The sequence below is a fragment of the Simochromis diagramma genome, unplaced genomic scaffold (assembly GCF_900408965.1).
Source record: "Simochromis diagramma unplaced genomic scaffold, fSimDia1.1 OVJJ01000516.1, whole genome shotgun sequence".
NCBI classification, from domain to species: domain Eukaryota; kingdom Metazoa; phylum Chordata; class Actinopteri; order Cichliformes; family Cichlidae; genus Simochromis; species Simochromis diagramma.
Genome location: NW_024386938.1, coordinates 268,025 through 284,181, shown reverse-complemented (window position 1 = coordinate 284,181; position 16,157 = coordinate 268,025). Strand labels below are relative to the sequence as shown.

At 40.9% G+C, this 16,157-nt stretch overlaps 2 protein-coding genes across 3 annotated transcripts; one reads left to right on the top strand and one right to left on the bottom strand.

The window, feature by feature from the left end:
* Window positions 1–213: 213 nt before the first annotated feature.
* Window positions 214–10,455, bottom strand: LOC120736887 (insulin-like growth factor-binding protein complex acid labile subunit). Its single transcript, XM_040037249.1, has 7 exons — window positions 10,380–10,455; window positions 6,657–6,772; window positions 3,914–4,141; window positions 2,523–2,668; window positions 2,089–2,257; window positions 1,536–1,698; window positions 214–1,293 (listed from the first exon to the last, which is right to left on the bottom strand). Exons 1-7 carry the CDS (start codon window positions 10,453–10,455, stop codon window positions 986–988), a joined length of 1,206 nt encoding a protein of 401 aa, XP_039893183.1. The 3' UTR covers window positions 214–985.
* Window positions 9,804–14,523, top strand: pex12 (peroxisomal biogenesis factor 12). Of its 2 annotated transcripts, none has more exons than XM_040037200.1 (4): window positions 9,804–10,065; window positions 12,382–12,506; window positions 12,611–13,146; window positions 13,664–14,523. In XM_040037200.1, the coding sequence occupies exons 2-4, from the start codon at window positions 12,384–12,386 to the stop codon at window positions 14,055–14,057; spliced, it is 1,053 nt and encodes a 350-aa protein (XP_039893134.1). In that variant the 5' UTR covers window positions 9,804–10,065; window positions 12,382–12,383; the 3' UTR covers window positions 14,058–14,523. The 2 variants fall into 2 exon arrangements, with proteins under 2 accessions (XP_039893134.1, XP_039893133.1); XM_040037199.1 differs by having other exon boundaries at window positions 9,805–10,065; window positions 12,379–12,506; window positions 13,664–14,519.
* Window positions 14,524–16,157: the final 1,634 nt, after the last annotated feature.

The window sequence follows — 16,157 nt, the reverse complement described above, 5'->3', positions numbered from 1 at the left end:
TCTTTGACCTCTGTGGGACTTTGTCCTTCTCTGTTCTCTTTCCCTCCATCAGTCCTGCACTAATCCCCTGTGGAGTACAGACACATGTGGTCCTCATGACCCCCTCTGTCTCTATTGCTGAATCTCGGTCTGACTGTCAATCAATAGGTTCAGACATTCCTGGGCCTTCTATGGTGATAAACTACAAAGAACAAAGAGTATATTCAAGAAACCTTCTATTAAATATTAAATAATTTATTTGCAATTTTCTATTTTACATTATGAGTTACAGACATGCAAAGATGTGTTTTGTGAGTGAACAGACTTCCCTTGGGTGTTGTATAAGAAAGGGTGTAAAAACCTGCTAAATTAAACGTCTACGACAGCTGCCTGCTGCGGTGATCCCGCGTGATTAAGGAAAAGCTCAAATTAGCGTAGGTATTATAAAATAGGTGGAAACGAGATCAGTGAAAGGGAAAGAAAGAAAGCACAACAGAAGTCAGATTATGTGTGAACATTCAGCTGTATCCACACAGGGAGCGATTCACAGTGATGTGTGACAAGAGACCGCAGACAGTCAATCTGACATTTGGTGACTTCGAGAGACTACAGGTGAATGAAACCTCGGCAACTGTTAATACAAGTCAGACATTTTTTTACTCTTCGAACTCCACATTATGTGTAATGGCCTTTGGCCTTTACCAAAGTATGGCTTTTATTGTGAAAAATCCCATTGCTGACAATGGTCGTTCTTAAAAATTCATCGAAAGAACCACATTTTTACAGCAGTTCACTGGTAGCAGCAGATCACAGCTGCAATATTAAATTTGAACAGATACTCCAGCTCTTCTTCAGTTTTAATTCCAACTCTGTTTTTCACTTTTTTGCAAGGAAAAAGAAATCAAGTACTATCCATTTGTGGCAGCAGTCAGGAGTGTGTGTGCTAAAAGCATTTTTGTAACCAGAGGAGCCAGAAACATCTGCTTATCCTCTCACTAATTTTGCCTCAGGATGGAGGGCTCTGAGTTTGCGTCTGTGACTCGGTGTCCCAGTTCTTCCCTCGGTTCCTCTTCCTGTTCCTTTCCGCCATCACCACAGCGGCCACCACGGTGACAAGCACAGTGACAGTGATGACGAGTACAGTAGCGGTCTCAGCCACGCAGAGTTGGCTGTCTACCCAGGCCAACGAAGCCCCCATCAGCTGCGGAGGGTCCTGGCATGTCACGTTGCGGTAGTCGTCAATGTGGAGGTGCCGGACGTGTAGGATCTTACTGAAAACACGATGCAGCTCACAGTCACAGCTCCAAGGGTTCCCTGGCAGGGAAAGAAGGAAGGCAGGTATACAGAGTTCAATTAAACAAAGACTGCAAACCTTAAAATTGTGTGTCAGACTGTTGAGTCAGAACTTGATTGTAGAAGAGGGGGTGTTGATCAACATCATCTATTTTATATTGCATGATAATCAGTCCAAACGTTTTAAACATATTTCAGTCTGTTCCGTCAGTTTCTGACATGGAGAAAAATGAATGAAATAAAATTAAAGTATTTCTGCAGACCTGACAGCTGTATGTGTGTTGCTGTTGTATGAAGGCTGATGAAGGTCTTAAATTTGAGGTTATGCAGGTTGTTTCCCTCCAGATCAAGAACAGCCAGGCTGTACAGAGGTGCCAGGGCATCAGTATCTATCTGAGAGATGTTGTTGTTGCTCAGCTGGAGTACCTAGGAAGACAGACAAACAGGTAATAATTAGAAAGGCAGACATACAGAATAATGAAGTCATCGAAAATGGTGTGCCACAGGGATCTGTTTTTGAGCCACTTCTTCTTACAATAATTAGACAATTCTTCCAAAGCAGCACATTAAAGTGTGCATTAATAGGTAGAGATATCATAGTACTTTATACTTTATAACTAATGATAAATTTCAAACTTATCATTATTCAGTGTACCAAAACACTAGCTGTCTTACGTACAGATGAATTAAGACCTGAAATAAGATTCATTTACATTATTATACTTTTTAGAGGCTAAATCTACAACAGTCCACAATCAAAAAAAAAAAACCTTTGAGGTACCAGTTTATTTACCCATTTAAAAAAAGTCTGTTCACCTCCAGTCCAGGCAGCATGTCCAGGCTCCCATGCTGCACCACAGTCAGTTTGTTGTTGTGTAGATAGAGTTGTCTGAGCCGGGAGAGGCCTCTGAACACGCCGGGGCCAACAGACACCAGTTTGTTATAACTCAGGTCCAGCTTTTCCATGTTGTCCAGAAACTCCAGGCTGGCAGCAGAGAGAGACAATGAGAGTGTGAGACAGTGAGAAGATACTGTGAGAGACAGGCAGAGAGAAGCTCTGTGCTGAATGCTGCTGTCTGTAACTGTATTCGCTGGATGTAAAAGAGAGGCATGCATAAGACAGCTCCTGGTCTTTTGGATCACTTTAAACATATTCCTGTTAAGCCAGACGATAAACAGAAATATGGAAGCTGATGGAAAAGTGAGATGGAGTTTCACGGCACTCTGATGACCCACAGATAGCCATGTACCTGTATCCAGATAGATAATGCAAGTTGTTGTGCTCCAGTCGCAGTTCTTTGAGAGCAGGTAGACTGGATGAGAAGTCCACAGGGAGAGTTTTTAATTTGTTCCAACTGAGATCCAGTTTCTCCAGAAAGGACAATGAGAAAAATGCCTATTCAAAGACAAAAAGCATCAATTACGTGTGCTGTTTCAACTTTCCTACTGTCAGGGACCTGGGTCTGAGGACCCAGGGTCCATGAGCAGTTTTGAACTTGTTTATTTGTTGCTGTGTGTACCATGATTTTGTGTGGTGCTTGTGCCCCTGGTTTCCCTTTGTATTGTGTATGTGTGTGCGTGTGTGTGATGTCCTGGTTTTCCTGGACCACCAGGCCTAGTGGGTGTGTCCTGTTGGGAGGCTGGCCACACCCGAGGAGGAGTAACACACACACCTGCAGCTGATAAGGATCGTTAGGGGAGCTACATAGCAGTGTAGCTGAGTGCTTCTCAACGCTGGATCATTGAGTGACTTCACGTTAGTCTCTTTGTCAGTTAGAGAAGGTTAGTCTGCTGCAATTGTGGTGTGTTTTGACAGCTGCCTTTTTGTTATTTCCCAGGTGGTGTGTGGAGTCGAGAGGGCAGTGAGCACGGGGGGCTCGAACACTGCCGAGCGCAGACACACTGGGCACTACTCTGGGAAGAGGACACAGCACGGAGTCGGGAATGCACTGTATTCCGTACTTTATAACGCACTTTATTGTTATAGTGTCAGTTTACTTCACTGTAAATAAACGCACTGCTTTGCATCGAAAAGCCCTGCATTTGGGTTCTAATTTCCCCACATCCCCACAGTCTGCCAGCACGACCGTGACAGATTCAGTTTTTATATGACATATCAGTGACTGGCAGTGATGTAGTGGTAAACACATTTCCTTGCAGTCCATGTCTCTCATTTCTGTTATTTTCTGTAAATGTGTTTTTTAAATATAAAGTATTATTTTTTATATATACAATTAATACGTTGATTTCTATACAAATACAAAGTTGCAATTTATTTTCTATCTATCTGTGAGCTGCAGACAGATAGTCAGTCACAGGCAAAGAGGCAGGGTACATCCTGGACCAGCACCAGCCTGTTTCAGAGCTTTCACTTAGACACAGACAACCATCCACACTCACATTCACACCTAATGCCAATTTGGGATCTCCAGTTAAGCTAACATACTTGTCTTTGGCCGTTGGGAGGAAGCCAGAGTAACCGGAGAGAAGCCAACCCAACCCTGGAGTGTTTTCCATGCTTGTGCTAATTTGCTTTAGTTATATATTAAATCTCTAAAATACGTCTTAGTATTATCCTTACAACTGTAATTGTGCAACATTTTCAGATGCATAAATAGTTTTTCCACCACTTTGTTCTTACCTGTGGTTGGATTTCCTCTATCTGGCTGTTGGTGAGCACCAGCACCCGTAAGGACCACAGTCCTTTGAAGGCTTGAGTGCCTATCACACTTAGATTGTTTCTTCCTAGCTCCAGCAGCCACGTGCCGTGCGGGAGACCCCTGGGAACGTGCTCAAACCCACGGTCGCGGCAGTCCACCAGGTCAGCATGCTCATAACAAATGCACTTGTGTGGACACAACTTTGAGCACTGAACACATGGGAGAAGGGACTGCGGGGAGTAAATGGCAAGAAGGAAGAAGAGATGTGTCGTGGAAAGAAGATTCATATTTCCCAGGACAGCTGAAGGAGGGTCAGGAGATTTTAAGAAGCAGAAAGCTCACTGAAGGGCGGGAGTTTAATTCTGCTGTTCTTTTTCCCAAACCTCGCAGTCCATGTCAAAGCAGCCAAAGTAACTGGCAATAGAAAGAAACAGAATATATTTTCTATATCAGAATTTAATACTATACTCAGTATTAATAATAGTATAGTCTTCACTGGCTCGCTGTTAAATCCAGAAATGAATTTAAAATCCTTTTCTTTAACTGATAAAGCTTACAGATATCTGTGAGCTTCATGAAACAAACCCCCTGATCCAGCTCTCCCTTATTCATGCTGTAATCAGCTCAGGCTGCCGTGGAGAAGCACTCCGAGAGCACAAACCTCCACCAAGGTAGCTCAGAGTCTGGACAGCATTTACTTTTAAGGGAATTGTATTGTTTTTTATATATAAGCATTATGTAGGATCAATAGATAATATGTGCTGATTTGTAAATAACTGGACATGAATAACTTGAGAGTGCCTAGTTAGTATATTTGTAACTGATAACCTGATAATGCTTTCTTTAAACATGTGACACATTTTGGGGTCAACTTGGAAAAAAGGCAGATGTGACATGTCAAAGTCAGGTCAGAGGTTATGGACGCAAACCATAATGTGATATTGAGAATCCCTGTGCCTGTATGTGGTCAATTCATATAGTGGCAGAAGGAAACATAGTTTTAAAAGCTCTATATTATCATTATTATCGCTTTGGCATTAGGATCAGTCTGTTGACCTTGAAGGGGAGTTTAAAGGTCAAATGTGACACGATAGTTCAAATTTTTATACAGTACTTACTATACTATCGATAACATATTATATGTTGATAATTCACACCAAACTTGTAAGAATCATAGTTTCTCAGGCTTTTTGCCAATTTTCCAGCCAATAAATCACTGAGTTCACTTTCACCTTATCCGCAGGTTTTATTAAAGATAGAATAACACGCACACATGGAAACAGTACCAGAGAAATTATGGCTTTTGTGGAAGTAGTAAGCTATATTTATAAAGCACCTTTAAGAATAGAGGCGAGAAAAAAGAGAACTGTAACAGAGTGAATTTAAAAAAGAGAAGCAAATGTAAAGTTGCACACAAAAACTTACAAGTTTTATCTGTTTTTTTGTTTGTTTGTTTGGGTTCCTACTTGTCCTGACAGAAATGTTTGGATCATTAGCTGTTAATTGTTCCACTGTACTCATCAGTATACTGTACAGTTTATTATATCAATTCTGCCTCCTGCAAATGAAGGCACAGTTTATGACAGTTGAATTTGTATGCTTAGAAAATAAAACAATGAGCATAAAAGTTCTGAAAAGCTACGACATGATAAACATGACTTTCTTCATTTTTTTCTGTAAATCTCCAAAGGACAGTTTTACCTAACAGGCTTTGGGCTACAGGGATAAGTCTTTATCTCGTCTCTCCATGCCTCATCCAGATATAGCTGCATAATCAGATCATGAATGAATTCAGCCAGTCTGATGAAACTGCTATTTTTTTACTGTATCAATTTTTATTTTATTTGTTAGCATGTAGTTTTCTAATGCTTATTTTGGAAAAACAATCTCCAAAATAAAACATTTTCCATGGTAAAAAATAAGAAAATAAAGACAGCGAACAAAGAGGATCAATAAAGTTAAAGTTTAACAAGTGGTATTTTTTTATCAGTTATTTTGACGATGGATACCTGACTCACCCCTTCTGCTGCTGAAGAGCCAGAATATATCCATGCTAGCACCTCAACTTCTACATGCCCTCGGCTTTGATGGATGATGCTGAGACAACAGGCAGAGGAAGGAAGGAGCGAGAGAACCAAAGACAGGACGACGATGATGCTGATGGAGCCTTCCAGTGCAGTCAGCTGCGTTAATAATCCTCTAATCTCTCCAATCGCCAAACGCTTTCTCTCTCTCACTGAACTCGTCTGATGTTTGTCATGGTGTTTCTCTCTCTGTCCACCCTCCCTCTGGTTTTCTAGGCATCGCTCCATCTGTCCCTTTTACCGACTTAAATATTATATAAAGACTTTTAACATTTTGAGAATATTGCGTGTGTGTCTCTGTGTATATTTTTGTGTGTTACTTTATCAAGTAAGTAAAGAAGCACACAAGTAAGAATAAGTACAGCTTTAACTACCAAAATTCACTTAGGCTATTTATTAATTAATTATTACTTTAATACAAAGAGTCAGCTGTTTCTCCAGCTTCTTTAGCTAGCAATGCTAGTGACTACTTGCAAATTTAGCAATTTAGCCCCTATTAGCATCAATATAACAACTGATAAGAACTTCTAGAAATTGTTGCAGTCATTCATTCTTATACTAGATAAATTAGAGAGGAGAAGTACAACATGTTAATTTACTTAAGGCTCATAAATCAGAGAGGAAAATTCTGGAGGTCTACAAGGTTCATTTCCTGGGCCTTGCAAGACAGATGCAGCTTACAGTTCTGAAAAGACAAGCCTTTGCGGAAGCTCCTTAAACTGCCATTCTTTTTCATGACCAGCAGGGGGCCAACTCCTGTGGATATAAAAATAGTTAAGATTGTAAAAACGTCTATCCGGTCGTTAAGTGATGACGTGGCGAATCCTACTTCCGGGCCTAAAGTAGTCTGCGTTTAATATGGCTTTTGGGCTTTTGTGTTGTTAACATGTTTAATGTTTTGTATTTTCTTCTATTTAATCTCAAAAAGCTCCTAAAACAGTCAGTGATCACTGTTGACCTCCCTCGGCTTTTATTACCGCTAATCATTTATTTAAGCTCAGTTTTTAAAACCTTAGGATGTAACTACAGCCCAGCCCATGCAGCAGTATATGAATGACTAACCTCGTATTGTGGATGGATTATCTCAGTTGTTCTCCTGGCTGAAGTTTGGTCCTTTTACAGCATCCTGCCATGTGATTACATTTGTTCCTGACCACCGAGAACACTCACGTTAACTTTTATCGAGTGGAAAAAAGTTAGCTTGTTTATGTTACGCTAACATAGCTGTGTCGCTAGCTGTCACGTAGCACATCATTATATACCAGCTAGCCCAACTTCAGTAACCCTACAAACGTCACTGCTGTTTAGTTTTCTGTCTTCATTTATGCTGGAAGTGATAACAGAGCTGTACGTTTGAATTTGTTTCCAAAACCCCACAGTCAGGACATGCTATATTGTATTTAGATAGAAGCTAGCGAGCTAACTTCCTGCTAACTTCTAACGCCGTTAAATGTCATAAATTCCGTTTTCATGGATGCCTGGATGTTAAACTCAATTGTTACACCTGGTAGAGCAGAACGCTGATCATTTTATTAAAGATGAAAGACTTTAGACAGTTTTTCAACTCTCAGTAATGCCACAGTGATCGTTTGATATATGGACCTGCAGCGGAGTTTAGGCCCAGACACGGCTAGTGACGTCAGACTGAACGACCGGATAAGACAAGCCTTTAGCTCCCTTTGGTCTCAGTACACTTTCCCCATATGGTAGTTTCTTTTCAAATACAACACGATTTTGTCAATCAAAGTCTGTTTTAAAGTCAAAAAAGGACAACGGGGACTAAGCTTTATCATGTGATCAACAACATTAGGTTACTAGGATGTAATGCCTCAGTTAGATCGGCCCCTAAATAACCACATCTGATTTCAACACACACCAAGATGGTGATGGCAAAACATTTATTTTGAGGGTTCACAAAAAAGGTGTCCATTTTTATATACAGTCTATGATTTTATAGTATCTACGCAGACGCTGCTTGATTTATTGTAACTAGCAAGATTTATTGTAGCAATTATGTAACTAATTTCTACTGTGCAATTTCTGATGAGGCTTTGGTGAGCTTCAGAAATTACAAGTGAGCCAACATTTTGTCACAGCACTGTAAATATGCTGTCAAGTTGACTGTGTTTTATTTTACAGAATAAACGATAATTCAGTGCATAAGTGAAGAAAAGCCACAAAATGTTGAATAATGTGTAATGTTGGAATTTATATTTGCATATATGAGGATTAAAATGTTTTGTCTTCTTGTTTGTGCACAACAATTTCAGCACATTATGCAGTCAAGAGGTTAAATACCCAGCATCCATTCACCAGGAGGACTGCACAGTCCCTGAATTCAAGGTCATTATAACAAGCTGCACTGCTGCAGTGATGTTATTGGGCCTACAGATTTTTGCTTTGTTATGTGTTAAGCCTTTACTGAACTCAGACAACTGAGAGCAGGCAGAAAATGAAGAGGATAGAGAGAGAAGGGCATAGGATCAAGAGATTAAACCAGACTCAGACCCACATGGAGAGCTGGATATTGTTCATGTTTAATTATCACTTTTTTTGTTTTTAGGTACCCATGTTAGACACCAAGACAACAAGGAAAAGAGCACAAAGACAGCCTCCAAAATCCCTTCCTGATTGATTGGGGAACCTTCACAGGCTAAATGTGGGCAGAATGGATAAGGAAGCAGAACCATCACGTTTCACAGACTGTATATAAAATAATATGTTTTATATCACGCCGTTTACGTGTGGACGAAAGGTTCGAACAGCTGCGTTTTCAAAAATACCCGTTTAAGTGTGGACGTAGAGTAAAAGAGTTAGTAGTGCGGGGGCGAACATTTTTCTTGTAAAACAAAGTAGCCTAAAATTTCTATCAGTGCCAAACTCACATTATTTCACCAATGTGTATTATTAATTTCCACAATGAAATAGGGTGTAGCGTAAAAATAAAATAATGCAATCTTAATTTCTTGTTTTAATTAAAATACATTCAAAAGTATAAAAAATGGTCATCTTTAAGTTAAAATAAAAATAATGAAAAGATGCAGCTGGTTTACCCTTTTCTTCTTCCTTTACTACATGTCCCATTTAAACTATCAGCTTCAACTCCTCCCTTCTGTTTCCTTGACTTTGCTACTTCGGATCTCGTCTCCTTGCGGAGTTTTCCTTTTTTTGAATAAATTATTTGATTGGCTCAGCACGATCACGTAAGATGTGTTACAATGTACCTGATTGGTCTATGTGTTTCTGGGTGTTATTTGGACTCGGTGCTTTGTTCGACTGCTGTATGTATAGAACAATGTAAAGAAAAACGCTGCCCAGATTAAAATCGACCATACATCAAAATCAAGTAATTAATATGAATCCGTAAATAACGTAAATAAAAATATGTTTAAACAACTGTTATTTTATAGTTGTCTAATAACTGCCCTCTTGACTCTCTCCCTCTTCCTGAGGTGGATTTTTAAGGTCAATTGCACTTTTTACCTGTATAAATAAAGGATATAGCGTCGCTTTTGCAAAAAACTGGTTGCATCTTCTACCTTGTGACTAGTGTAATTTTTTTGGCTAAAAATTACTTAATATCATTAATGACAGATATGTTTGGGAGCTTATAGGCCAACAAGTCATTTACAACGGTTTAAATACAGGCAATCATTTTTTTTGGCCGACTACCATTATTTGGCACAGCCTGGCTGCGTCCACCTATCGGTGGCCTAGGATCTATAGCGTCATCGGTTGCTTGACAGCGAAACAGCCAATCACCGTAGAGTTACAGGGTCAAGCGTTAGAGTCCGATGGAGCAGTCGCATACGTATTCTTGCGCGATGACGTTGTTGAAAAAAAAAAAAAACACTTAGAACGTGTGTAAACGGAAATGGTGAATTGTTGTGGACAGCACACGTTGTGGGGCGAGAGAGGAGAGAAATGGGACAAAATCAGACTCCGTCCTAATGTTTTGCTCAGCGCTGCCGTGTGAGTTAGAAGGAGCCTAAAGAGAATCGACGCTAATGCAGACCTGCTAGCTGGGAGCTAGCAACCAGCAGAGGAAGGTACGTGTGACCACAGAAATAAAGTAGTGAAAAGTAAATGCTACCCCCCGCTGTCAGCACTTCTTACTGTTTAGTCTGTTAAACTGTGTTAAACTGGTAATAGCACCTGTCCAGTGCCTTACTTACCTGGCGTTAGCACTGAGTAAGATGCGACACTAGCTGGTGTTTACCAGCCGTCATTTCAAAACGTCACTGACATATTAAGTGTTTCACAAATGCTCATATACGCCGCTTGCGTTTTAAAGACTTCAGAGTGTTGCACTGAAGACACCTGTGCCGTTTAACGACACATGCAGCCTTCAGGGACAACTCACGCTGAAGTAGGTCATGCCAGCTTTGCACCTTGTACCTCGGTTCTAAGTTCATGCAGCGGCTGCGTGTATCCGTCATGTTGCTTACTGAATCTCTGTAAGGGAGACAAGATTAGTGTGAACCACAAAGCCCCGATAGAAACCTCCTTTTTGTGCTCCAGCCACCTTAAAATAGTTCCTAAGACTCATTTGGGCAGAAATTTTCAAACTTGAATTAGGGCTGCGCGATTATGGCAAAAATGATAATCACGATTAATTTCACTGAAATTGAGATCTCGATTATTTGACGATATTTATTTAACCTTTTAAGACCTACCATAGAACCAAGTCCTCCAGAGCTTATATTATTTTTTTACATGCTGTAGTGCCATTTTTGGGAGTATTTCAAGTTGCTATACATCAATACAACTGTTATAGCCCATATTTTAATAATATGTATGCATTAAGTCCATAGTAACTACATTAATTGCAAAAAAGTGCAATAAACTACAAAAAAATTGAAAATTGTTTTTGTTTGTTTTTTTTACATATATTTCTACTTGGGGAAATTTAAGAGGCTTATCCCTCAAAACTTTAAATACAAAAAAGTTGCAAAAAATAGTTTCCCACCACAGGAAATTTATTCTGAGTGTCTTCATAGTTTTATTTTGGAGATACAGCAATTTTCATATATACTGTAGGAAAAACAAAAAACAATCCTATGATGCAAATTTGCAAAGAAAACAGCAGGTGCATCAAAATAAACTATTTCCAGCAGTGCAATTCGAGTTCTAAGCATTCCAGAAACAAGTCAAACATGACTTATAAAAACACCAGTATAGGCTTTTAAGGCCTACAAGTAAAAAACTACATTTTCCGCGAAAAATGATGTCACTTCCGGTTTCGGACAGGAAATGGCGGACATGCGATAGTTCGCGTTGACGTCTTTTTCAATGTGGGAAGTGTTACGAACAGCTGATCGGAACAGCAAAGCCTGTTTCTGGAATATTATGTTTTTGTTCCTGCAAGTGCTTTTTATGCAATTTTTGCAAAGCTTTATGTGGAAGGAAACCGTGACCCAGGACAAGCTGATGGCATAAGATGTAAGTACAACTCCTCCGGTTTCATATGCAAAACAAATTATTGCGCTAGCTTACGCGGTTCCAGTTCTACAGGGATTTAAAGGGTTAACAATAACAATGTATTGAATGACTTTAAAAAATAATATAAAATAGTGTGCAAATACTGATAACAGTGCAAATGTTTGCAATATAAGAAATAAATGAAAAATGTAAACATCTATGTTTAGTGAACTTTGCAGTGTTGCTCTGTGGTGCAGCTATGACACTGTAGCAAAGTTTACACACTATGTCTACTTGATCCACGTCTGACTCCGCCAACCCATAATGTTTCCACACCACTGAAGTTTTTTTTACTTCTCTTTTCAACCAACAGCAGTCACTCTCCTCTCCAAATAACTTCTGCTTAGCTTTCCGAGCTTCCCTTGGGCCCTCTTAATTGTTGCGATGCGTGTTCGAAATGCAGAGAGGTGCGCTCGATTTGCCACACGGAGTAGCGCGAGAGTAAAGCACGAGGGAGGGGCTAATAATCGGCTCAGTCATTTTTAATGATCGTTGAAAGCCCAGATCGTAATCGTGATTAAAATTCGATTAATTGAGCAGCCCTAACTTGAATAAATTTTAGTTTTAGTGAGCGCCGGGACATAAAAACTGCACAATTGCCCCTCAAACGGGAATTAAAACTGTTTAAACGTGACTGACTGACAGATTTCAAGTTAATATTAGTCGTGAGATTCCCAAGAAAGTGCATTTCAAGCTGTTCCTCAAACGCAGCACCACATGGTGATTTTCTTCTACCATGCCTGTGTAAACCCTGCTTTGCGCTCTGTGTTCAAAGATTAACAGAAAGGTGGAAGATACAGATGGAAGAGTCTCTCAGTCTGGACTTGAGTGCAGTGGTTATACAAAAGGCAGTAAAAGGTAACTGTGCTGTGTTTGTGCAGCAGCCATGGCTGAGGCCGGAGCCCATCTCACATCCACGGCTGTCAGTGAGCAGCCGTCAGTGTTTGAAGTCCTGGCACAGGAGTCTTTGATGGAGGCGGTCAGACCGGCACTGAAACATGCAGTCAAGGTGAGCGTGTGTGTGTGTGTGTGTGTGTGTGTGGTGGTGGTACTTATACTTTCCATAGATCAGTGTTAGGGTTCTAACAGCCTAGCTCCTGGTGTCCTTTCCAGGTTCTGGCAGAGTCCAACCCATCCCGCTTTGGCTTCCTGTGGCGAAGCTTTGATGAGCTCTACCTGCTGCTGGACCTCCTCCTTCAGAACCACTTCCTGTCTAACTGCAGTGCCTCCTTCTCGGAGAACTTCTACGGACTGAAAAGAGTTTCAGGCAGGCAGAGACTTCCTGTGCGCCTCGGGATGACCAGGACATCCCGCTGGTGGTCTCTTCTTCTTCTGTGCCTGCTGCCATACCTGCAGGCCAAGCTAGAGGCCACATTGGCACGGCAGAGGGATGAGGAGGATTTCTCCATCCGGTTGGCGCAGACGAGGAGCCAGAGGCTGTACCGGGCGGCCGTAGCAGCATATCCGTACGTCAGCTCAGCCTGGCAGACCTGGATCTTCTGTCAGCAGCTGCTGTTTGTCTTTGGAGTCTCCAGGACCCACAGTCCTCTCCTGTGGCTGGCCGGGGTCAGACTGGAACGCCTTAACACTCAAGATATCAGAGACATGGAGCGGAAAGCCAGGACTCCCGGGAGACCAGCTGGAGGAAGGTACAGCTCGCAAACTCCTTGCTGTCTCTGTTTTTACCCACAGTGGTGTCCTAACAGGTGTGCTTTGTACCCGGGTAGATCACCAGTTGCAGATTCTAAACTGAAGGAAGTTTTTCATGCAGCCTGTTTAACTCTATGTTGCTGATACAATGTTCCATGCATTAAAGTGCATTTAGTCAGTGATGCAAAAACCACAAAACTGTTGTGTCCTTATGGTCCAAGCCTGTCTGCTGGGATGGCTCAGATCCAACACATTAGAAAACAGATGTTTTTCACAGAGAATATTCAGACAGTGAGATTAATTTCACTTTGTTTGGCCAAAGGTTTAAGTACTTTAAACACTTATCAAGTTTAATGTTTGCTGATGTGCGCTGTGTGGCTTTAGCTCATTTGGTGAATTGATTTGAGGCCACACAAACATACACTCAGTGATATTTTTTTACAGTTCTTGAATGAGGAATGTCATAAAAAAAACCCCATTGCTAAACACCCCCATGCATTGTTTCTGTGTTCACAGCGTGATGCAGAGAGCGTGGTGGATGATGTCACAAGCAGCGAGGGGCATGGCTGTGTCTGTCTCCTCTTCCCTCTCTATGGGTGTTTTCTTCCTGCAGTTCCTGGAGTGGTGGTACTCGTCGGAGAACCTCAGCACAGTGAAAGCTCTCACCTCCCTGCCGGCTCCTCCACCCCCGCTCCACCTGCAGCAGGATCAGGGCGGGCTGGGCTCAGAAAGCAGGAACTGTCCTCTGTGCAGGAAGCCCCACACCAATGCCACCGTGCTGTCCACCTCGGGCTTCGTGTTCTGTTACCGCTGCATTTACACATACGTGAAAAGTAACCACCGCTGCCCAGTCACCGGATATCCCACCGAACTGCAACACCTCATCAAGATCTACTCACCAGAGAGCTAAAGCATCAAGCAGTCAAAGCAGACAAGATCAACTGTGTGGGAGATGATATACAGACACAATATGAAAATTATATTTGAGGGATATTCACAGCTGTTTTCTCTTTTCTATACAATAAACTAATAATGTCCTTAAAGTTTCTGAAAAAACTAATTCATTTTAAAAATATTTCTTTTTTTTTACTACTTTTCAGCTCTTGTCAAAGTGAAAATTGAATAATTCAATAATAAAGCCTAATTAAAAAAATCTAATAAGAGTGTAATTGTTTTGTTTTTTTGAGGAATTTGCAGGGTCCCTTAATTTGGTCACCAGTTGGGTTACTGGTTACAAACTGGCTGCATTTTAGCAGCTTTTTCCAGTGCTAGGACCAGATTTAGGCCTGTCACAGTTAGCATAAAAGCAGATCAGTCAGTGGGTCTTTTCCTCAGAAATAAGTTGTCATTACTGATAAAAATGTCTGTGACCTGGCAAAGATGTTTAAAATAACATAATATAATGTTTATAATATAATTTATAATATAATATAATGTTTTAAATAATATAATATAATCCTACAAGGTGGATTATAAGATGCAACTTCATTTTTGTGGCCTTTTTGAACCGTTGGCCTGGTTCTGCCCAAAGAAGACCTGAGGCACGACCAGTTTGGAAACTTGGTTCACTTCCCTTTTACCCAGAAACCTAAAAAGTGTTCTCCTGCTGCACAGAGAAACATTGTCGAGCTGCTCCTAGTAGAATCAGTTTCTATGGTGTGAGTGCTCTGCTGCATCCCATAATGAGGACACATGCTAATGGAGATGGATTAGAATGAGATCTGGCCCTTTCCTCAAACAAATTGCTGATGAGTTGGAAGAAAAATAAATATACTAATCAGTAAGGTTGTGTGAACACACTCTTAGAGGAGCAGATGCATTTTGAATGAGCCTAGAAAGCATTTGTGTGTGTATGTGTGTGTGTGTGTCCTGTTTCCTTTTTGCCTAAGCTGATCTAACAAGTGGAAGAGTTGTTTCAGATATGACCTTACGATCACACTATTGACTAACTGTAGGGCATAAACAACATAACAAGGTTAATGATGCTCTCATGTCTACACCAAATATAAAACCTTATCCAAAAGTGATTCAAAGGCTCATAGCGATTTAGTGCTAAGCTAACAGTGTACATAACGATGATTACTTCAAAAGGTTGGTCTCTATTCTCCAATCCAGAGTTTTCAGAGGAGGGTTCTCCTCGTGCACTGTATGACTTTTCAGCAAGCAGCCAATAGGCTGTACAACCCCGAGCACTTGCTCTACAGGCCACTTGAAAGACAAGTCGATCACATCAAAAACCCCAACTTCAACAATGAAATTCAGTCTATGACTAATTTCAGCTGCTGTTTTGTTAAGGCTTAGTTAGCCATGGACAGATGTTCCAACACAGGCCTCATCTTTGCTAATTAGAAGTGGACTTGTGAGTCATCTTTAAACCATTTTACTGGAATCATATGAAACAATATGGCTCGCTGTGTGGTACAGACACGCCTGAGCTTCAGTTTTGGCTTGCTTCAGCTCGATAACCACGCTTGCTAGCTCAAATATGCTCACTTTTGGCTCCAGAAAATCAAGAAAGTGAAACTGAAACTGAACAAAGAGTTCAAAAATACTGCCACCCACCAGGGTAGCTCTCAGCCTCCTAGTGGACGCGCCTGTGGTATCAATTTCAAAAGCCGAGCTGAATTCCTTCAAGAGTTAGCGCCAGTTGATCACATCATGATGGCAACTTTCAGGCTTTACAAACAATCCATAGTCTGTATACAGACAGCCTCTTGCTGTATCTGAGACTAGAAAAGCACTCTGTAAGTTTCAGAATACAAGTTACTGCACAGACCATCGGTGAATTGCTTTATTGAGTTTCCAGACAAATTTAACAACAAGCCCACTTAAAAAAAACAACAAAAAGAAAAAACAGAGAAACAGGTAATCAGGGTCAACATCACAACATTACAGCGAGAGTAATAAAAAAAGGGCTTCGTTAAAATGTCCACAAACCCCTGAAATGAAACTGAGCGTGAAGAATCACAATAGTCACCTTCCCTTTTTAGGCTCCTGCAACACAATCCAT

Coding starts and splice junctions, on each gene's coding strand:
- LOC120736887 (XM_040037249.1), bottom strand. CDS start 10,455: ATGACGGATACACGCAGCCGCTGCATGAACTTAGAACCGAGGTACAAG. Junction 6,773..10,379: donor CTGGCATGACCTACTTCAGC/GTGAGTTGTCCC, acceptor TTATATCCACAG/GAGTTGGCCCCCTGCTGGTC. Junction 1,699..2,088: donor ACATGCTGCCTGGACTGGAG/GTGAACAGACTT, acceptor CTGTCTTCCTAG/GTACTCCAGCTGAGCAACAA.
- pex12 (XM_040037200.1), top strand. CDS start 12,384: ATGGCTGAGGCCGGAGCCCATCTCACATCCACGGCTGTCAGTGAGCAG. Junction 12,507..12,610: donor CACTGAAACATGCAGTCAAG/GTGAGCGTGTGT, acceptor TGTCCTTTCCAG/GTTCTGGCAGAGTCCAACCC. Junction 13,147..13,663: donor GGGAGACCAGCTGGAGGAAG/GTACAGCTCGCA, acceptor CTGTGTTCACAG/CGTGATGCAGAGAGCGTGGT.